General features: G+C 41.3%; 2 protein-coding genes across 6 annotated transcripts in view; both read right to left on the bottom strand.

Moving 5' to 3' along the window:
• Nucleotides 1–6,010, bottom strand: part of asic2 (acid-sensing (proton-gated) ion channel 2) — a 392,319-nt gene extending 386,309 nt beyond the window's left edge. The window contains exons 1-4 of one of the 5 annotated variants that reach the window (XM_039610817.1): nt 5,932–5,989; nt 5,572–5,637; nt 4,795–4,905; nt 2,048–2,667 (exon numbers count right to left, since the gene is read on the bottom strand). In XM_039610817.1, the coding sequence (XP_039466751.1) occupies nt 2,048–2,623 (576 nt within the window). In that variant the 5' untranslated portion in view covers nt 2,624–2,667; nt 4,795–4,905; nt 5,572–5,637; nt 5,932–5,989. The other 4 variants (XM_039610818.1, XM_039610815.1, XM_039610816.1 and 1 more) reach the window with 4 other exon arrangements.
• Nucleotides 6,011–11,350: 5,340 nt separating this feature from the next.
• On the bottom strand, nt 11,351–22,374 carry hrob (homologous recombination factor with OB-fold). Its single transcript, XM_031725865.2, has 10 exons — nt 22,186–22,374; nt 21,942–21,992; nt 20,823–21,803; nt 20,533–20,616; nt 19,360–19,494; nt 17,075–17,183; nt 13,312–13,397; nt 13,100–13,222; nt 12,734–12,959; nt 11,351–11,767 (listed from the first exon to the last, which is right to left on the bottom strand). The coding sequence occupies exons 1-10, from the start codon at nt 22,195–22,197 to the stop codon at nt 11,712–11,714; spliced, it is 1,863 nt and encodes a 620-aa protein (XP_031581725.1). The 5' UTR covers nt 22,198–22,374; the 3' UTR covers nt 11,351–11,711.
• Between the last annotated feature and the right edge of the window lie 354 nt (nt 22,375–22,728).

Here is a 22,728-nt window from a genome sequence, read left to right as displayed (position 1 = left end):
TTACATTTAACCTGAAAGGTGAAAAAATTCATGCTTTCTCTCAACACCAGTGTCTTTACTCAGCTAAACAGCCAACTTCCTCAATTAAAAGTAGTAGTCGAGGAGTAGTCCAACATGAGGCTACACTAAAGTTTGTAATACTATTAAAGTAGAAGCAGTATATCAGACCAATGTGTCCCTTGAAGAAAACTAGGCCATTAAAGAGACTGTGTCGATGACAGCACCAACAAATGTTTATGAAAACACAAATCTTGTAAATTTGAACATTAACAGCTGAATAGTTTTATTCAATTTTATTTATTTAGCACTAACTGCTGCCTCAGGACTCTTTATATTGGAAGGTAGAGACCCTACAATATTAGAGAAGATACCCCAACAATCAGGCCCTGTAAGTAGTACCTGGCAACAGTGGGAAAATGCACCCTTGTTTAACAGGAAGAGAACCAGGCTAAGGGAGGGGAGAAAGAGAAAAGGAGAGCAGAACTTGTGCATAGGGAGTGAAAAAGAGGGGACTGGAGAAGAAATACTCAGTGCATCATGGGAATTCCCCCAGCAGCGGCACAACTACAAGATGGTTTCAGGGCGCCTGTTTGAGTGAATGAAGCCAATCAAGAGAATGTGATCAGTGATTCATAATGTTAAGTTGATTCAAACCTGGATTCATGTTCAAAAACACAATCAAAATCCCATTAAACTTCCATTATTGTCATAGTTACATTGCTGCAGTCACATAATAATGACAAGCAGATTGATGTTGAAAAATCTTTAGCTTACCAGGTAATGATAATGCAACACCATTAAAACTAATGCAGATTCTGTGTTCAGTACGATGAATTGCATAACTCAAGAGTCTGCCAAGAGATAAACAGCAGAATAAATAAAACATCCAAATCTCTGATACTGCACAGGATGCATTTAAATTGGTCTGTAAAAATATTACATATGCAAGACTTAGTTAAACCTTGAAACAACTCTGGGATACAACTCATTGTCTTGGGACAAGCAACAAAATCCATGATTTTCATAGCTATAAAGTCTTTAGCAATTGTGTTGAAGAATTCTCAATGAAGAAAGAGCCATTTATATCCTCTATGTCTACAGAAAAAAAAACACTTCACTGTTCTCTTTAGTAACATTCACACACTGCATCCACTGCACTGCTCACAGAATCACTGATAGATCTAATTGCAAAATCCAAGTATGCAACAGTGGGTGTTTCGAATGCTGTCTTTATGTGTTAAAACCAAATTTACTGCACAACTTGCTCACTCTGACTGCCAAAAAGTAAAATATCACAAACACAGAGGCCAAAAAGCCAATTTCCTTTTTATTAGTGCAACCAGACACACACATTTCTCTAACACACCTCCACTTTGCTCTGATCAATGGCCTCAAGTTGTACAAGCACATTAGAAATACAGAATAGACCAAGGGGTCCTACACCTGAAAATATTAAAATAATGGTATGTTTTAGCTGTGACTTTCCACTCTGAGATAAGCCAACAGAGTGATTTTAGTGGTGTTATTTATTTGGTACTTGGTGTTACTGGATTTAAGAGAACAAAAATACTTGAGTGCAGAAATAAAGAAAGTGCCAATCGGATATGAGGGAATTTACTATTCGCTATGGCCCAAGACAAATCTGTTCCTCTGCTTCAGTGACTAAAATACTTTAGACTTGTCACTGAAGTATATTTTGTATTTGCCAGTGAGGTGATGCTATTGTGTGAAGGCTGAGGACAACAACAAAGCAACAGAAAAGAATATATTTTCAAGAAAGCTTAAACTCCAACCTGTGCAGCCAAACATAGTAACTCAGAAAAGAAACAGCCAGGATGCTCTCAGTCTTGCACCATGGGAGGGAAAGCACAACCATCAGCCACCAAGTCATTTAACGTTTTTTTCTTCACTAGAAACCTTCTACACGTAACCTGAACACCACAGAAACAGAGCCACCTGATGACTAGGAGACTGCAGAGAGGGTCCGATCCCAGCTCAGCCCAAAAGAGCTGACATTTAGAATACAACACGTAGAGAGTATACTCACGGTTTTGAAGTCGCTGGGACTGCAGTCTTCACCTTGGTATCTGCAGTAGAGCATCATCTCTTCCAGGTCATGGCCAACCCTCTCAATGAACTCCTTCATGCTGAACGCTTTGGGCCTGTAGGCCGTGAAGTTTGCCTTTTCCTGTAGGAACGCAAGCACATCAGGCTCCGCCAGGTGTGGCTGGGGGATAGCCAGGTGCACATCGAGCAGGGCTAGCAGCTCTCCGGCGTGGTACAGGTCGTTGCGTGTGAGACGGCTGAAGCGATACACATTGAGGTTACAAATGGTCACAGCAGGGAAAACCAGGCTGCTTGACACCACAGCATCCACGCTGGTCACGTGAGGGTAGGAGAGGAAATAGGCCAAACGCTCTGTACTTTCCAGGGCTAACAATCCCAGGCAGGCCAGGAGAGCCACAGCCCAAAGCAAGCGGCGTGCACTGGGCTGACCATAAGGGAAGATAAAGCGAAGGCCATGCAGCGTGCTGGTGTGGGCGAAGGCCTGCCAGGAGGTGGGACGCAGGCTGGAGCTTTCCTGGCTCCCCTGACTGCCACAGTTCTCCGTCAGATCCATCATCGGCTCTCCACCTCCTCAGCCAGGGAGCACCCGTAAACTCACACCTGCACAAACAGAGATGGAACTTCAGTAAAAGGCTTAGATTCATAGTCTAAAATCATATTGACTGCACTGACAAGATGCAGGGAAAATAGGCTAAAAGACAAAATGAAAAAAAAAATTAGAAAACTGGAACAGAGATCTGCAGCAAGTGCTGACACAGAGCATGCAAATACAACAGATAAAAAAGAAGAAACAACTGAAAAATGAGAGGAAGTAGATACAGGAAGACAAAGATCTCCACAACCCACATAACTACTGTGAAGAGTAAGCAGCAGAGGAGAAAGATGCTCCCTCAGGGCATCCCTCTCCTCTCCACCTCCATTCTCAATCACTCCCTTGAGCTCAGAGTTAGTGTGGCTGCCAGACTGCCTGTGGCTCCTACTACACCCAACACACACATACAAACATCCACTCAACACACACTCTACACAAATCCCAAACTGCCCTGCTCTCTTTCTTCCTCAGCTGCCCTCTGTGACTGCTTGATTTCAGACAAAAACACCAGAAGTAAGTCCTCTGTGACACCCAGAGCAAGAGGTGAAAGTCACTTAAGCCGAAAGCCAGAGAAAGCTGCCTCTGTGTATTTAATGTCCCGACTCATCTCCATTCAAAAACACACACACACTCTCTCACTCACGCGGTAACTCTCTTATGCATGAGTGTGCATGCGAGCTGCCACACACATCCAAGCGCACATGCACACAAGGCTTCTCATGGTTTCCGTGCCCTCAACTAATGACAAGCCTAAGCACCTCTCTCGTTCAGCCTAGCGAGAAGACATCCAGCCGGCGCGAGCGTGAGTCTGACAGCGCACGTGTGTGTTTGTGTGCGTGTGAAAGAGAGAAAGGGACACAGAGAAAAGCATAAGAGAGAGAGGGGGAGAGTCGTTGATGATCAGAGCCGCTGCTTAGTCTCGTATGCCGATCCAAACTCCTGCTTTCCTGTAGCCAGATACATCCGCTTTCCCTCCTCTTCCCAGCTCATCTGTGGTGGCGGCGAACAACAGCGGAGCCGGGAGAGACGGGAGGCGCACACACCAATACACGCTTGTACAGAGAGAGAGAGTGTGGAGAGAGAGAGCGCGCGTGAGGGAGGAGGAGGGAGAGAGGAGGGAAGACAACACTCTCCTCCCTTGCTCTCTCAAAAGCAAAGTCTCTTATTGAATAGCTTTCCTCCTCCTCCTGCAAACACTGCCACCTTTGCTCACATTTGTCTCTGAGCCCTTCATATTTTCATATGGCACCAACCTCAAACTGAGTGATGGATGGATGCAAAACAGGAGGCTGTCAGGGAGGAAGATAGTAGACGGGAAAACAGTGGTGGCTGCTTGGCCGGGGATGGGGGGGCGGCGTATGTCATGGGAAGTGAAGCAGAAGTAGAAACGGAGGAGTAAAGGCTGGGAGATGTAGGTTGAGGGGAGGGATAAGGACAAAAATAAAATTGGAAAACTAAAAAAAGAGCAAACGAGCAAGCATGGTCACACAGGCTGCACAGCAATGTCACACAGAGGAAAGTAATTTAGATGTTCAACGTCACATGAGGAAGAGGGAGACACAGATGTAAAGGGAATAATAAGCACACGGAGTGTGTTTGCAGTGTGGAATGCAACATTTAAATCACGAGCCTGTAATTCATAAGGAGTTTGATCTTTCTCAGAATGAAGCGAGAGCGAGAAAACAGCAAGTTTTGTGAGGCAACATAAGGAGACAGGAGCAGCAAAGTGGTGAGGAGAGAATAACACGAGGGTGTGAGGGTGTTAAAGGTGGTAAAAGAGGAACGAGAACGCCTGTGTGTGTATTTGGACTGACTGGAAACAGGTTGTCAGAATGATCCCTAAAAATATATACGAAATTCACTTCCAACTGAAAAAGAAATTGGATAGCTGGAGAGGAAAATATATCAGTTTGACACGTTTTATTCAATAGAAACCGCTAATACATGAGCTAATATTTGTTTTTAACTTAAATCCATAATAAACTGATTACTCCTGAGGTTAGAAACATAGACTTCAGTAAATACATAAGCAGTCTGTTGAACCAGGGAAGCTTTTACATCACTAAATCAAATTCAAATAAAAATATGTTAAAACTACAAGAAGAAAGAAATGGTAAATATTGTTAAAATTTTACCTAACATGTTAATCAGCGGTTATCAGGGTTCTGACAGGTTGGCAGGCTGAATTACACAGTAGGCCATCTTGCACAAACACGTTACGTTTGCCATGTTATTGAAAAGATTAGCTGTAATTATGAATGAATAATGATTATCTGGGTCATCAACATAACACACAGAGCAACTGATACTGGATGCATTACACCTGCCAAATCTGACAGTACACCAATACTCTTATTCTTTTAGTCCTTATTCTGGTCTGTATTCTGTCTGTATCCCAGCACCCAAGCACTTCAAGTTTCTTAAAACATGCACACACAACAATAAAGAAAAATGTATACTAGACAACCTCCATCTCATCAAACTAAGACTCACTAATAAACAGCAGCAAACAGACACAGCTGATAATTGATTTGACAATTCCAGAATAGTATAGGTTGAGAACTAAGGAGTGATTTATGTGTAGTCAGTGACAAACTTTAAAACTTTAGGATCCCTCTTGGTGAAATCCCAACATGCTGTCAGCTGAGAAGCTCATTTTCTAAAATTACCGGGCAATTACCGCATACCCCTAATCAAGTGATTAAAAAGTAATGAGCAGCCCAAATGAAACAGCCACTCATAAAACTGTGTGTCACTGCCTGGAGCACAAACCTCTTCACTATTTCTAAAGATACGGTTTGATATTTAATCAAAGGTACATCAAGTGCCAAACATTTTTAACTATGTGAAGTTACTAATGATAATTCATGCATTTTTAAACTCCTGCCATTATAATTAGCCTGCATTCCTACCTGTATGCTTGTTTTCTAAGGCACATCAATAGGTTGATTGATATGCTGTTGCACATCCTGTTCAACCTGTTTAACAAATGATTAATTTTTATTAAATGTATTAAATTTTTATTTCAGTTGAACATTTCTCAAAACATTAATACCCTACTGAAAATTTGGAGCATTGGCTAACCCGTGGCTAATCTCAGCTCATGCAACAGGTGAGGTTTTAGCTTTTTTCCCCACCTCGTACTCTTTTAAATAAGTCCATCCTTTTAGCCAGGGCTCCATTCTGTTTGTTTATTGCTAGGATATCGAGAATATTCTAATATTAATATTATATTTATTTTTCTAGCCAGAATATTCAAGAATACAGACCACCTCAACAGCTTGTGTCGTCCTCTGAACCGACTGTACACTTCACCTTTAAAACAAAGATGGCGACCGGAAATTAACTACTTCTGCCGGATTTCACAACAAAATAAGTTGATGAATATTTAAAATACCCCATGTATAGATAACCTATTAAACCAACAAAACCAACCTCTAGCAGTAGCTCCTGTAAGGACAAACAATGTAATATCTTTTATTTCTTTGTTTAACCAAACCAGAGTAAAATTTTGGAGAATGGTTGCTTGTTTAGCTACTACTTCACAGGGATATAATAAGTCAGTAGCTTATTGTATAACCAAGAAAAAGAAAAAACAGACTCCTGCACTATCTAATATAAAAATTAAAGTTGTGCCTAAGGCACGAAGTGGGTTTGGATCTTCAGCAGTTATTTGATTTACAAAGAAAGTCACAACACAATGTTTTTTTACTCTTTCAACTTTTTATTTGCCATTTAAGAAAACATGTTTAATATTGCCCTGTACCTGTCCATCACTTTGCCCTTTCACACTTGTTTCAGCAATTAGCAACAACACAAAAATCCTAATCCGACAGAAGTTGAAAGATTATGTTATTTTAGTGTTATCTTTCTGTCAAGCACACAATCCGAAGCACACTCAAAGCCTACACCCACACACACTGTCAGTCGATCACACAGCCTTTCTCCGAAATGAAATTTGCTGTGGTCTCAGGCAGCTGCAGGGTTTGCTGGTTTCTTAACAACTTAATTAAGCAAATCTCCCCTTTTTTCACTGAGGTAATGAGCATGGTTTTACAGGGATTAAACAGTCTCCAGGGTTGAAAATAAGGCTTTGCGTGTTAGCAATCTTATCTTCCTTTATCCATCCAGCCAACTTTCCATGCACAGGATTAGTGAAGGCAGGAGGATTGTTAGCATTGCCATATATTTCTCTTTTTTTTTTAATTTGCATGGCATTAATGCTAAAAAGCTTAGTGCAACATTCTGAAATGAGTCTGTTTATTTTTTTTTTTCTGTCATTGGGAAATGCATAATATGCTACTTGACTTGGATTAACACCGACAGCCGGTGATCAGTCACACATTTAGAAGTGCCAGGGAAAAGATGCACCTGCATATGAGTGATAAATAAATGGAAAGGGCAAAAATTAGTCTTGGTGCAGCTGCTATCTTGTCATTGATTTATCAAGTCTTTTAAACTACACTACACATGCATAAGATTATTTGCTATTTTCATAATGTCTATCTCCATAAAACACATATGAATCTTATTATCAAATCAGTGGTTCACTATGCTCCGTGTGTCTGTTTGACTGAACCCATTATTGGAGTAAATAACCCAAGTTTTTTGTTATTATTATTATTTGTCTTCAATCTAATGGCCTTTCTTTGAGGACCTCTATAACAGTAGTGAACAGGATACTCATGGGCTATTTTCCTAACATTTCAAATATTGTGCGGCATGAAAGATGGAAAATTATCTTTAAAAAAAAAGACAGTGGGATTTTTCCAGATTTTCTCACAGAGTTAACACTACTTTACATCAGACATGAGAAAATGTTCTTTTCTGCTGGGATACCAAACCAGAGCAAACCACAGATAGAACTCCTTTATTAAAAAAGAAAAATCTTTTTTTAATTTTTTGGGTCACTAGGCAGTCCGTGTACTCTATGAATGATGAGACTGAAAGAGTAATTACACTTTCTGACTATCTTAATGGATTATGAAAAATAATAAGCTCTTACCAGGAGATAATTAGGATGTGTACAGTAAGTACCAGACTTGGCGAGACTGGGCACAGCTGATTATTACCTCTGGCGAGAGGCGATTGAAGTAGAAGGGCAAATTATTCCAGTATCTGAGCAATAGCGGCAGTCTGGCTCAAACCATAACCCCCCCTTCCCGTTCCCCATTTGTGAAGATCTTAATTGGTAGATGTGCAGATTAGGAAAAGAGCAACCCCTCCTGCACATACACAGAAAGACCGACAGTTTCAAAGAGCCTTGTTCTGGTCAAATTAAGTTCCCCTCCAATCGGGAGTTTTATCATCAAGGCTCTTAACTGGGTGTTGGATGCCTGTTTGTTCTCATAAGCACATGAACTGGGTTAATGACGTCCACTAGGACCTGCCAAGGAGGCAGTTTAATGCAACTCTTGCTGCTATCTGTGCAGATACTTTATATCATATGCAATATATATGGAGCTACTGCAATGGACCTCAACATGTATTTTTTTTTTTTTTTGTCTTGGATTGCTTTTCACTTGTGACGACTTATCCCTGAATATGTAAGAAGAGCATTTACATCCCTGGATTGGTTAATTTTAAGTGCTTTCAGAGAAGCTACAATTTCACAGGGAAAAAAGGAAACTTTTTTTTAAGTTAACCACTGCAGAGAAGCTACAATTTCATAGACAGGCATTCATTATGTTTAACCAGACCGGTCTCTAGAAGAAGAAGAAAAAGCTGCTTCTGCTACAAAGAATTATTAAGGTTTTAAAATAACACAAAAGAAGGAATTATAGTCCCTTCAGTCTTTTGCCATAGGTATCGTGTCCCTCAGATTTATGGTACAGAGGAAAAAAACCTTGAAGAAGTCTCTAGTCTAGAGGGTAATCAATGTCTGGGAAACTGGCTGAATACGTTACATGTTGTTTTATTAATACCAGAGATTTGCCGGGTAAGCTTTCAGAGGATCACAGATCATGTCAGACGGACTAAACCCACCTTTGATTCTTCAAGTAGTACATGTGATTTTTCAAAATCCATTGTGTGATCACAATGTCTGTAGAAGCTGGACCAAAATGAGAAAAGATCATAAACCTTAAAGGATAAAGTAAGGCTAATCGAAAATCCCTTTTCAGCAAGCTTGAGCCTAGATTATGATGGCAGGTCAACTATTTCAATGCCAGCATTTGTTCGCTCTTTTTTTAACCAGACTATACTCCTTTGGAGGTCTTAGCATATAAAGTTAAAGGATAGACTTATTCAGTCTTTTACACCTCCACATTGTGTCCATACGCCTGTTTTCTCATGGACTCGCATGGATACCTCGTGATTCATCTGCTGTAGTAGCAGACCTTGCATTTCACTATGGTGCCATTTTCCTTTTTGCACCTACTCTCTGTGCTGTCGCCATCGCTAGAGTTCACTAGCTGAGGACAACCTGATGTGCCTTGCTTTAGTCCAATCTGTTATGTTGCTTATTCCACTGATCTTATGTTGAGTTTTGCCCTGCTGAAAACTAATGTGGAACCCACACAGCCGCTCCTGCTCTATACACTATATATGCTGTCTCCTTGCATCTATTGTTGTCTGAAAAAACTGAATGTTTCCTTAATGTAAATTAATAATTGTACTTATGAGAGTCGACCACAATTTAATTCAGGGGTGGGCAATCTCAGTCCACGAGGGCCGGAGTCCCTGCAGGTTTTAGATCTCACCTTGGGTCAACAACTGAATCACATGATTAGTTTGTTACCAGGCCTCTGGAGAACTTCAGGACATGTTGAGGAGCTAATTTAGCCATTTAAATCAGCTGTGTTGGTTCGAGGACACATCTAAAACCTGCAGGGACACCGGCCCTCGTGGACTGAGATTGCCCACCCCTGATTTAATTCCTTGTAGATTTAAATGACAAAAACAGTTAAGTTTCTCTTCGTTAAGCCCACTCGATTAGTTCTACAAGAAACCACTCGAAATACACAAGGCCCTCACATCCCTTTACCAGTGCTTAATTTAAAAGCAGATTTGTGCATTTCCACTACAAAACATTGGTAATACCAAAACACTGACCCTGGGAAAGTGCCATATCATTGCTGGGCCCTAAGTTGAAAGCACTGATGGTGGCTGTAGAAAAGGCTAGTGTACCAGATTCACAAATTTGCAACCCACAGATTCGGTCCTATTAAGCCCACGTACAGTGGACTGGTTCTCAAAAGGTAGCCTGGCAGCTTTAGTTCTTTGAATGGGTAGCATAAACACACAGTAAAGTGTACAAACTGCCTTACAGTAATAGTATGCAGGTTGCTGAGAATACCACTGCGAAGGTAAAGTCTTAGTACTCACATGTCACACTGTTACTAATTCAGTTGCACTGGCTCCCCATTAACTTCAGATTTCACTTCAAGATTCTGATTTTGACTTTCAGAGCTCTGCATGGAGAAGCACCAGCATACATGAGTGAACTCTTACATGCATACATCTCCAGATCATCCCAGAGGTCATGTAATCAGGGACTGCTGGCTATGCATCATATAAGCCTGAGAACTAAAGGAGACAGTTTTGCAACAGTGGCCCAGACTCTGCAACTCTCTCCCCCACAGAGCCCCGAGCTCTGTGGACTGATCTCTTAAATATCAGCTAAAACCTCATCTTTTTAAACGTGCTTTTGCAGAACTTTCTGGCATTTTTGTTGTGAAGCGCTTTGTGCTGCTGATCTTAAAGACCCTAAATGAAATTTTACTTACTCAAATATGCTTATTTACATTTAAATGAATCAATGGGTTTTATATTTTTAGTGGTGACTGAGTTTAAGGGTTTTAGATCAATACTCAACAATGGCAATGTAACAATTTAAAAGCAAAAAGCTAAACAGTAAGATTACTTTCTAGAAAGGACAGTTTATTCTAGATGAGCCACTGACCACACTCTCAAACCTGCCTTATAAAGTTAGTATAAATGAATTGAAGGAGGACATCACGTCTGGATAGAAACATCAGTTGATCCATTAGGGCAGTGACAGGCTACAATGTAATCAGCCTTACATTTACACTGAAAATCATTACTCTCCCCTCTCATTTACTGGCCCATTACAAATCCAACGTGCAGAAATAGAGTGCAAACAGATCATGTGTAACTGTCCAAATACTTAAATAAGTACATTTACAGTGCAGTCTAAGCCACACGGCTAAGTTGAAAAACTGCAAATACAACCCATTTCATCATCCCTGTTCTCTCTCCCTCTCTTTTCAACTTAAACCAGGCAATTTGAGCAGCTGCATCATACTCAAAATGAGAACGAGGATGAGGATTAACCTGAATCTGTTATACTCAGGCAGGAGTGCTGAAGAACTCTGGATCTGGGGAGGAGATGTCGGGAAAGCCACCATATTAGCCTGTTAGTCACAGTACGACTCCACCCTGATGCACTGCACAGTTGGGTAAACACTGCTTAGGTCAGGAAACCACATGGGACTCAGACTACCTCTCGCAATCCCAAGCCAAAAACCTCTGATACACCTCTTAATGCACCGTAAACAAGCAGGGTAAAAATCATCCAGTCCACTTTGAAGCTGAAAACTAACTAACTGGAAAACAGTCGCAGCCTCACCTTGGTTTCATTTTGCATAATTAGTAAATCAATGCTGTGTAGATTAGTCTTCCATTTCAAGGTCAGTGGAGCAGGTACAATGAATAAGAATGAAACAAAAGGAAGGGGAACATCTCTAATACGCACATAGAACAGGCTCAAAGTCGCTACAAGAACACAGGATGTGTAGATGATATAAAAAAAAAAAAGGCAGATTTTTGGAATTAACGAGCGACTTATCAGTTATCGGTGATACAAAGCATCGGCACAGTTACAACAAATTAATTCAAGACTATTCTCTGTTTGTATTTATAAACAGGTCTGAAACAGTTTTGAGTAAACAACATATACTGTACATATTTTCACCAGTATTTCAGTGTTTAGAAGGTGACTCTAAAGGAAAATGAGGGTAGAAGTGCAAGGTGAGTCAGTCATAATGCAAGTCCTGGGAGACAGTCTGTAAAGTTTCATGTGAAGTTTCCATCAGAGGCTGCAGGCATCCTCGGGCAATTCTCCCAGCAGTTCATCCAGATCATCATCTGTGCAACAAACACACAGGTCAGCACATGAGACAGTATTTTAATGCCTCAGACATTTGATTAAACAAAAACAAAACAGCAATGATTGCAATTTTTCAACTACAATCATTGTAGGTTAGTTATTAAGTAAAAAACACACATGGTGCTGGTTTCATCTTCTAATGCTCCAATGCTCAGTTGGATGAAAAACAAAGCAATGCATTTTTTATTAGGCGCTGCTGCAAATGCAAAATGCAAAGAGTGATTTGAGGGTGATGCCAGATCAAAGGCCATGACGGCATCATAACGGATTTGTAGAATAAATAGTTTGAATATAGCATTTTAATCCAGTTTTCCCGCTCACATGCATCGGGGCAGTGAGCTGCTGTGACCACTGGATGCAATTCAGTTTGTTCCCAAGAGACATTTCAACACGTGGGCGGGAGGAGCTGGAGCTCAAACAGCCCCCCCGTGACCACTGGATGTCGTTGCCATTATTGGTTTTTAGACTGCGCTCCAGAATTTTAGACCATAGCTAGATTTTGATCAGCCTAAGATGCTAACATTTCACATTTCTGCATGGAAATTCTCAACTGTGGATTTCTTAGGATTTGTCCTGCAAAGACAGTCACTGTGTTTGTCATTTAGGCAAATTGAGCTTAAAATTCTGGGACTAAGAATCCTAAACATGGCTTGCCGTTTTGCATCATATCATTTTTAGATATGAGATAAATATTTGCTCATCAGACAAAAAAAACAGTTTAAAAACAAATCAGGCTATGACTGATAGGGTTTCAGAATTGCAGTCAAATGCCAATGGCCAAACATCATTAATGTTTTATTCAGAAAATAACTCATTTTATTTCAGAGCGACAGCAGGCAAGCTCACGATGTGAGAAGAATTAATCTCTTTTCTGCTTCTCTACAAGTGTTGCTTGTACTAAGCTCTTTTCTCCCTGTCTGCAAGGGTTACTGCATGTGCCCCACCTGCATCCCAGCTTGGCTCCTGTGGTGCTGTGTTCCCACCATACTCTGGGGAGCCTCTGCTGTAGCCTCTGCCACTGTCTACCGGGGCTTGAGGGTCTCCCTCTCTCTCTCTGTGTCTTTCCCAATCTTTTCCCTCGTCATCCTCTTCATCAAACATCAGCTGCATGCAGGAAACTGGCTCCTGAAGGACACCAGGAGACTGAGTGGGTGACAGCAACATCGGCTCCTAGAAAAGAATGAATATGTTTCAAAGGGACTGATGACAGGTTGACAGGACATACATCTAAAAAAAATGTAAATATGTTTTTGTATTTCTTGGAATGTAGATGTGCTATTCTTATTTTCAGCAGCAGCCGTCCTGCTCACCAGGACCAGAGGGGGAAGCTGAGTGGAGGTCAGACTGACTCCATCAGCAGCGTAGATCCTCAGCAGGTTATTGGAAGTTACATTCAGGTAATGGTTACGATGGGAGGGGGAAAACACACCCACCTGTTCACAGAAGTAAGAAACTGATTTGTAACCACTGTGTAACTCAGATACAACACTACAGTTATATGATTGTGGGCGGTATGCCTTACTTGTTTGAGCAGCAGCACAGCCCCGACCTTTAGCTCCTCCGCTCTGTCCTCTAAAAGACGCCGATGAATTGTTCCCTGAATCTCACCTTCAGTCCAAAGCATTATAAAGAAATAAAGTATAAAAAACATTTAAACACACAGAACTACTCATAACTTCTCACTAAGGATACATTTTAGCTGCATAAACACATCCTCACTTTTTCGCTTTGCTTCTTGAATACAAATGTTTTTATCCATAATCTGTATTTTATGATCAAAACATATGAAACGCTTCATTATTTACCTTCTTTTATATTAATCTAGCAATATTTTTTTAATTTTCTGGACAGGCAACCACAAAAACGTCTGATAATTCAATGAAATGGCATGAAAGCTCTCACTTTAATGTGCATGTGAGTGTGCACATTTGCACAAGATAAGAAGAAAACATGGAGAATTCATAAAAAGATACCAGTCAGAATTTCTTTTCCTTCTGTTCACATTTGAGTAGAAGACAAACTGACCCCCAAACAGCATAAAGGTAGAGATTAAAGATTCCTTTTAATCTGCTGCTCTTTATTCTTGTACTACTCTTGCTTAGTGAAGTGGAAAAAAGGAAAATAATGCCATGCAGAAGTGGTGGTTTACCAACTAATGAGCTTCCCAGCTCCATGGCTTATTCGAAATGACTGTTAGGAGAGACCAGAGGGTTATTACTCCAAGGGAAGTTCAACACAGCCAGGGTTTCTTTGCTGTAGCTGGCTCAACTAAACCTAAAACCTTTCACTGTTACACCAGGCTTTCTGCTTCCCGCTCTGTGTGACGCTCTCATAAAACCGGGCATTACATACATCACGACTCTTCTTATCCACAAAACGATCCCTATGAGCTTCCCTAATACAATCAGAGAGCTTATCAGGTGATGATAAATAGATAAAGGACATAAAAAAATAACAGTAAAATGCAACACTGTTGTAGTTAAGATGATACTGAAGACCAAATATTTAGCACATGGTAAAAAATAAATGTAATTCTAATAGTGGCAGCTCCAGCAGTGTTAAAGAAACTCGACAGCAGATTAACAAATACAGTCTTGCGAGAATTTAATGCACAATTAGCGTTTCAGTCAGTGGTTTTAGTAAGGTGCAGCTTAACAGCGTGCACATATAAAACAGCTTTGGCAAGCAGAGAATCTATAATGCGCTTAAAACAGGCAGTAAATAAAATAATCAGTGGAAACACTGCACTTGTACTCAATTTTAAAGTGAAACTTGGAACATAACCTGCTCCTGACCAGTTTGTGTGTTCAGCAGTAATACAGACAGGTAAAAAGTATTTCGAGCCACATGAAACTCCGTAAACCCCTCAAGTGATCCAAATTTGCAGGATTTATGAATACTCTGCTTGCCAACTCGACCAGCTCTGCCAACTCTGAAACCTTGACCCAGCAATCATTAGCTACGAGCTCCTAGAAGCAGCTGCCTAGCACTGAAAGTTAAAATAATTCATGCCGACAAAGCAGGAGAAGGCTCCGAAATGAAAGTGTATTCATTTAGCTGTTTCTTCAGTTCATAAAGAGCCAGCAGTTAATAGATCAAGGTCAAGTTGATGTTAATTACAAGAAATTCATATCAAAACCACCATGTGACACCAAAAGACCTTGGGGAAGACACAGCAGACTTCTTTGTCTGAAAAATAGTTGAAATTTTGCAAATGAACATCTAAAAGCATTTTGGAACCAAAAATTTGACTAATGAAGTTGAAGCGAGGCGTAGAAAGGGTGGGTGCAGCAGCGAGTAACACTTGGAAAAGTTTCTTTAGCAGAAGCAAGACTGGATTACATTCACTACCAGCAAAATCTGAAGACAAAAAACAAAACAAAAAACAACTCAGGACAAAAACAGACAATAATCATAAGCACAGATGCCTTCTGCAGTAGCAACAGAGAGAGAAAGGTCTCTACCAAAAGTCTCTCCATGCTGCAACGCATACCAAAGGGCATTATTAAGAGTCGACTATCTAGGATGCCACAAAATTTGCTTTGGGCCCTTTTTTTGGCCATTTTGAAACTAAAACAGGAAACCGAGTGTGAAATTAAAAAAATAAAAAAATAAATAAATGTGTCATCGTTTTTGGAAGAATCAGGTCACATTTTACGTGCCTAGCTACAGTAACCCAAAGTTTTGCAAGCTGATCCACGTTTCTAACAATGCAGGAAAGATTTTTCCACACTTTGTGATGTGATTATTCCGAGTAAATATTCAAACCCAAGATGATTCAAATATTCATGTTTGACGGAAATTTCCAAAAGAAACCAGAGACAGCAGCATTTTGTACACATTTCCATAAACTTTCTGACATATTTAGTGTAACTATTTGGGCCCTCAAAAAATAGGGAAAAAAACAAACAAAACAAACAAAAAAAACAAAAAAAAACACAACACAACAGGAAAGCCAAAAAAAAAAAAAAAAGGATTTGAACAGTGTGTCACTCTGAATAAATCTGAGATTGTATTGAGAGCTTTAGAACAAGCCTGGAATAAAAACCTTTTAACACCACAGCTTTGTTCTTCAAACTCATAAGAATAAAAATGCATGTTTATCAGACAGCTAAGCTGCATCTAAAGATCCTCATCAGCATCTCCCAGATATGGTTCTTCTGTTTTCATGTAAATATAAAAATATGAGAAAATAGTGAAAAACATTCCTGAAGCTCAGAACGACATCTTCTAACACCACAGCAGACTCTCTGCTGTCAAGAACCTGATCTAAAGATCCGTGTTTCCGTTTTTTTCCACCACCAGACTGCTGTCATACGCACCGAGTCGTGTTTACGTACACATTAGGAATATTTTACCCATTTTAAACTGCAAAAAGTCCACAACTGGAGGCTCGAGGGATCGGCAGCGACATGAAAGATTTCATCACTCACCAGAAACAAGTGTTTGAATCCCCATTTTTCATACTTATATTTACATTATGATGATAATGAAAGCCCAATATTTTTTGTTAATGGTAAATGATTAAGATACTAATATGTTGATTAATTTCTCATCGGCTTGTTGTTTTTTCCCCCAGCACTAGTGGATGTTAAGCACGCGCTGTTAGCAGCTTCTCAGATAATACTGTCTGCTGGGTAAAAAGTGAAGAACCTTCCAGCAGGTCAGGGTCACATGACTAAGCAAACGGTTTCTTGTGGTGTCAGAAGCACTTAATACCCGCCCACTACTGATGCCAATCTGTGGCAATTGAATCACTAATAAGCACTTAAGTCCGGTGTTGAGAGCAACATCCACTCCTGAGTGATGATAATCAGTTCACCTCATGTGGCTGCTCTCTGGGGGCCATGGCAACCGACTCAGCTTAGAGGTGCATCAGACAAAAGTGGGGGGAAAGGTTTAAGAAGGAGCGGGAGAGGAAACGAGCGGCGGGAAGAAAGAGGCTTCCTGCTGTTTGGGCAAGACGGGGTGTGTGTACCGACTGTATGTACATGTGCGTATGTGTGCACGCAATCAAGCGTGTTACAATAGCTGAACTCTGCTCTCGTACCTCGTGGAGCTCAATCAGGCGAGCTCCCAGTGAGCAAATGTCAAATGTGCAGGAAAAAGCTCGCTGATCCTCTGCTCCCATGGTTCGGCACTAGTTAACACGCTCTTCTGTTTCTTTTCCCTACTGAAGTTTGCTTCGAGGCTCAAGTGCTCTACTAGAGTTGAGCATTGTAATTGATTCACAATGAATCATCATATTTATTTTAAGACTGAGCATGTCTGGGTTTGTCTGTTACCTGTCGGGTCCTTAAACACCGCCTTGGCATCAGCATGTGTGTGGACGATGCTCTTCAGAAGCACAGCCATGTTTGGGACTTTGTTCCTGACCAGCTGTTTCAGTGCAGCCTAACAAGAACAGGGAAAATACACACACACAGGATAACTTTTGCTAACAATATTTCTAAATAATTGATGGATTAACTGAGAGTAAATATAAAAAAGTTGATCATTCATCTTTTTAGTAATGGTTCAAGCAAAATTATCACATTTTAGCTAGTAAAATGGGTCTGAAGCATTTCTATGTTGAATACAGTAGAAAACAGAACTCGATTCAGACAAGCTAAATAAATCAGCTGAGGATTGTCTGATGACAGTCTGATTTCATGGCACACATTTTACTCACATATATATTTAATATTAGTATTATAAGAAAATAACTGAATCAACTGTTTGTTTTTATAAATTGTGTAAATACATGTTCTGTGCTCCAATTGTAAACTGAATCTTAAAAACTCTTGTGTGCAACTTCTCAGATTTTTTCCTAAATCTTCAAATTTAAGCTCTAAATCAATCAGCACATCAGGGATAATTGGCTTTTCACATAAGAGCCTACCACCTGCACTATTTATTACATTTTTGATGGGAAGAGTCGGGGGACGGGAGGTCTAGCTGGGCTGATCAGCTGGCAGTACAGTGGGCAAGCGCAGGCCCAGACAACTGCTGGCTGTGCACACAAATCAAGAACACGCTCGTCTCCCTCAAAGATAAAAAAAATAAATAAATGAATAAAAAAATCATTTTTTTCAGGTTCTGGGGCAGAATTACGCTTGTTTATCCAACAAGATGTTTCTGCAATATAACAGCATGGAGGAAATTTTATTTTGGCAGTGGACTACCTGCAGCTGTAGGATGCGCAATTTAAAATTTACAGGGACATAAACATGAAGGTTGGTTTCTGGGAGGCGGCTGGAGACTTAGCACCGTAAACGGCCAGCCTGGACGCCTCGCAAATGGACAAAATTATTGCTTTTTACCTTGTTTGACTGTGGCCTCTGATGTTTTGGTGGCTGTGAGCACAAAGCAAGAGAAAGCCTGAGTATATTTGCAGCCTTCCTTCTCTCAGTGACAGCCAGTTTGAAAACTTCAGTGTTGCTGATGCAGCGTGGTGTTGAATTTAAACCACATTCGCTTTAATTCACAGCACTGCAGTAAAGAGAGTGCAAAGTGCACTGTGACTGGGTGAAAATATGGCATCATATCATCTGGGAGGGGTTTGATTTCTGCAAAGCCGCATCTCGATGCAACATGTTGTCTTTTAGGTAAGTGCTGAAGGTGCAGGGTTTGGAGTTGCTTAAAAGTGCCTCATGTGGGTGTAATACTTTTGACATCAACCAGAATGCGAGGGTCTGTTTGCATCTCTTCATGTGGACATCCATGTGCCCTCCAATGTGCCAAAACTGCAAGGTCGCCAGCTGTGCAAGCGTCCCTCAAGTGGAATAGGAACAACTAATCATCTGTGATGTCCACAGCTGTCTGCGAGTGTTTGCACGGGATTATAAACCCAGCCTTATTTACTTTAGATAAACTGAAAGTGTTCAGTCATTCTGATAATCTATGAAAACCTGATGCTTTGAAAGAAACTTGAAAAATGATATCAAATCTTCTCCAGTGTACCAACCTACTGATTAACCTCAGTTTTTAAATTAACCCTCGACACAAATCTGGTGTTACGAAGATATACTGATGGAAGTAAATACACAGCAGTGAGCAGGATTTCCTCTTGAGATCATCCTTTCTTTACACTGCATTTGTTAGAACACATTGGGGCGGTGTGGTAATTTGTTTATTCACAAAAAACAAGGATTTGGGGAAGCCGACATTCACGTAAACGGCTTAACCTGAGCAAGCTTATCCAGCGCCCTGCCACCGACTCTGCTCCTGTTAAATGGAGCCAGTGACAAGCAAATACAGCAGAAACCAGCGTGTCAGGTTTCAAAATGACTGCCACTCAAAGCTACTTCACACTGGCGGCCCTTCACACACAGCTACAGGAGAGCGACAGCAGAGTCTCCATTAGTGTGATTGATGAGCGATCGTACTGTTTATAATTACACAACACCTCCAGGACAGCGCCGTCATTTGTCCTGATTATGCCAATAGACCTCCAACGGCGGCAAACAGGCCGTTGTGATGTGAAGACACGCAACTTGTAAAGAGGCTTGACCTAAATATTAGACGACGCTTGCATAAACAGTACGAGTGGGACTTCTTCTCTATTTGTGTAACGACGTTGTCAGCTCACCTTGCGAAGCACCATGACCACACTGTAGGAGCGCAGGAAGCATGATGGATTCCTCTCATCCAATCCCATCTCCATCTTCATCGCTGCCCAGGCGCCGCCGCTGAACTCTTCTTCCTCAGTCTGTGAGCTGGAAGCCTTTAACATAAAGTTTTTACACCCACAAACATACAGCGACACTATAAATGGAATTCTTGACCTTTGCTGATTCTTCCAAGTGGCTCTAATTAATATTTCACACAAATAACTGTAAACAGTGTTATGTACAGTACTGCATCCTGTATAAACAATGCACAAATTGGCAGGCAGCTACTCGTCCTATGTAGACTAGCTGTTGAACAGAGTGAAGCATTAAGCAGCTGATGTGCCAGATGTTTCTTTCAGGAGAGCAAAAGTGAGAGAATATTGCACTTGACATCAGGGGACTATTAACAAGCTGGATGTGTAAATAGGCAGCTCTTTGCCATGTCAGCTCATAAGGTGGTGTCAGTGCTGTTTTAGTCATTCATTTCCGCTGCCTCCATGTGGCCAAAAAAAATCTGTTCATGATTTACTGGCCTCACACCGTGTGGACACCTGGCATTTTCAAGCCTTTTCTGTAATCTCGTCTGCTTTTGAAGGTGCAACAGTGATAGAAAAGATGGAATTCAGCATGGTGCACCTATTAGGTAGTAAAATCCAAAGATTTTTCTATAGGCTTTTGTTGGCAATTAAAAAGAGTCAACAAAATTAATGCTTTATTCCTCCTCTGTTGTGCACACTAAGTAAGTACCACGTTAAACCTGGTTATACATGTATCTGCTTATTTTCTCAGCTGCAATGGAACAGAAACATGAATGCGTTCATGTTTTGCAGTATGATTGACTTTATCATAAGGTGCACTAGGTGAACAGGGGATGAGGGGGGCATTGTAACAATTGTACCAAATTCCCTCATCAGGACTTTATAGACAAATATGTGCTATCACAAAGGTGAATGATAGAATCACATGAAATGTGACACAAAAACCCTCAGAAAATAATACAATATTAAATCATTTTAAGTTAAAGTTCCAGTTTCTTCAGAATGGATTTAATAAACAGTATTAATCATCAGGTGAGAACATAATACATCAAAGCCTTGGTTTATTCGTCCGTATTTTAAAGACGATTCCTTTAAAAAACCTGCTTTATTTACCTGACTTGGTAGTCGAGCCACAGCCCCATGGGCAGGAGTCTGAGGAACAGAAACCACAATCTCATCCAGGTTCTGACCCTGAGGCTGAGAGAGGAAATTTAAATCACAATATATGCCACCAAGGTGGGAAATAAAAACAAACAAAAAACCCAAAACAAAAACACATAACTAATGCATTTCTTTAGCAGAGTTCTACTCAGGCGTGATTGCATTTGGTTTGACTGTGCTTGAGCTTTCATTTGCAGAAAACCAGATTAGGAGAGAATGCATCAGCATCACATGAGACCAACCTGCTGTGGCAGAAGCCCAGCTGGACCAGGGAAGCGCCGGGTCCTGGGCTGGCGTGGCTCTGAGCGAGGCCTCTTCTTGGGAAGCTTATTGGAGGCAGAGACTAGCTGGACCAGGCGATTGGTGAGTACTGGCGTGTGAAGAGGATGAGGGCTCACAGAGGGAGAGGGGGAGGAAGAGGGTGCCGGGGAGACTGTATCAAAGAGGCTGCGGGGCTTAGGGGAGGGTCTTGGAGTTGTACATGTTTTCTGTGGCTGCTGAGGTTTGTTAAGCGTCCTGGAAAAAGAGCTTGGGGCTGGAGAAGTTGCAGTAAAGCCAGGGAAAACGTCAGACTTCTGTGGAGGGGCTAAAGGGAAAGCAGGGCGAGGATTTGGATGTTGGACAGGTGGAAAAGGAGCCGAGTTGTGACCAAAGGAGCTAGAAGTCTTGGATGTGGCACTAAGCTCCCTCACTGTTCGAACAGGTAGTGTCTGAGTCTGTCCACAGGTCGAGGGTCGCAGCATTTTGGCTGGAGGCTCTACTGCGGGCGCACGTGGAGCACGAGGTTCAGACATCTGTCCCATTTGGCCATCACATTCCTCCAGGTCTGCCAGGTCAACATCCCAGTCATCAAAGTCATCCTGAGCCACACAGGGCTTCGGCAGCCCCTTAGCGTGAGCGTGACTCTGTTGTGTTGCCCGATTTGGCTCAGAGTTATTCAGCGTGGGAGAAGGAGTAGGGAGAGGAGAGCTGGAATGAGAGGAAGATGAGAGCTGTCTCAACCCCAAAGCAACAGTTTGTCCCGTAGCAGCAGTGTGCGTGCTGCTCTCTGATGCTGTGCCATTGCACGGGGCAGCTGATCTCTCTCCAGTTTGCTGGAGGCAAATTTTCTCCGGCTCTCTGTGAGCAACAGAGGAGGCACGCAGAGCGCAGGATGACACAGCAGCTGCCACATCGGCTGGTCCAGACACGGAGCAGGAAGCCCAGTCTGTCTCGAGCAGGTCCTGGGAAACACACACACACACACACACACAGACACAGTGGGATTACGAGGGAAGAGAAGGAGAACCATTATGTGACAGAAAGCAGCCTGAAACGACAGTTAAATAAAATCAGGTGTTATTATATTTACTGATTATTACCTCATCTTCGAAGTCCTCGCCAATGCTGAAAAGGCCACTTAATTTACAGGTCTGTAACAGAAATAGAAACACAACAATAAAACACAGCATGAATACCAATAAATGTCAATGATAATAATAATAATAATAATAATAATGATAGTAATAATATGTCCTGGTAAACTCGAAAACGTGCCACACATTTGAGCTACTTAACGTGTATTAGCTTAGTTAGCCTCAGCTGCGTTCAGTTTGCTGGACTTACCATTGCAGTCATGGGCTATCGCGATAAAAACCGTTGTTGATCACTTTGAACAAATATACCAAACTTTGTAAGACATTAATTGCCATTTAATGCCGGCCTTCAAATATGATCTCTGCTATTTTTTTCCCTTTTTACTACAGTTAAGCGAGACTAGCTTGCCAGCTACAGGTAAAGTTTGTCTGGGCTGTACTGCTTGGTATCGCGCCGCCACGTTCAAACACGACGTGATGACGTAAGGAATGTTTTTACAAAGGAGGTTGAAGTGAAGCGAGATGATTCAATCCCCATTCCCATTAGATGTAGCTCCGTTTTTGTTCCAAGTTTAGCGACGCTAAGACGTGGTTAATGACAAACCTTTCTAATCAATAAAAATGACCGATTCACGCAAATACTCGTTTTTCTTAAAAGACAAAATTCTTTCGCAATTTTGTAATGTCTCCCAAAAATATTTCTACTGAGACGTCCAGACGAGCTAGCATCATCTCTGAGAGAGCAAAACATTATTTTTTACTCGTGAGCAGTAGATGTTCAGGTAGACAGCTG

The sequence above is a fragment of the Oreochromis aureus genome, linkage group 4 (genome assembly GCF_013358895.1).
Source record: "Oreochromis aureus strain Israel breed Guangdong linkage group 4, ZZ_aureus, whole genome shotgun sequence".
Taxonomy (NCBI): domain Eukaryota; kingdom Metazoa; phylum Chordata; class Actinopteri; order Cichliformes; family Cichlidae; genus Oreochromis; species Oreochromis aureus.
The sequence above is the reverse complement of the archived record's forward strand: the minus strand, read 5'-3'. Positions and strand labels throughout refer to the sequence as shown.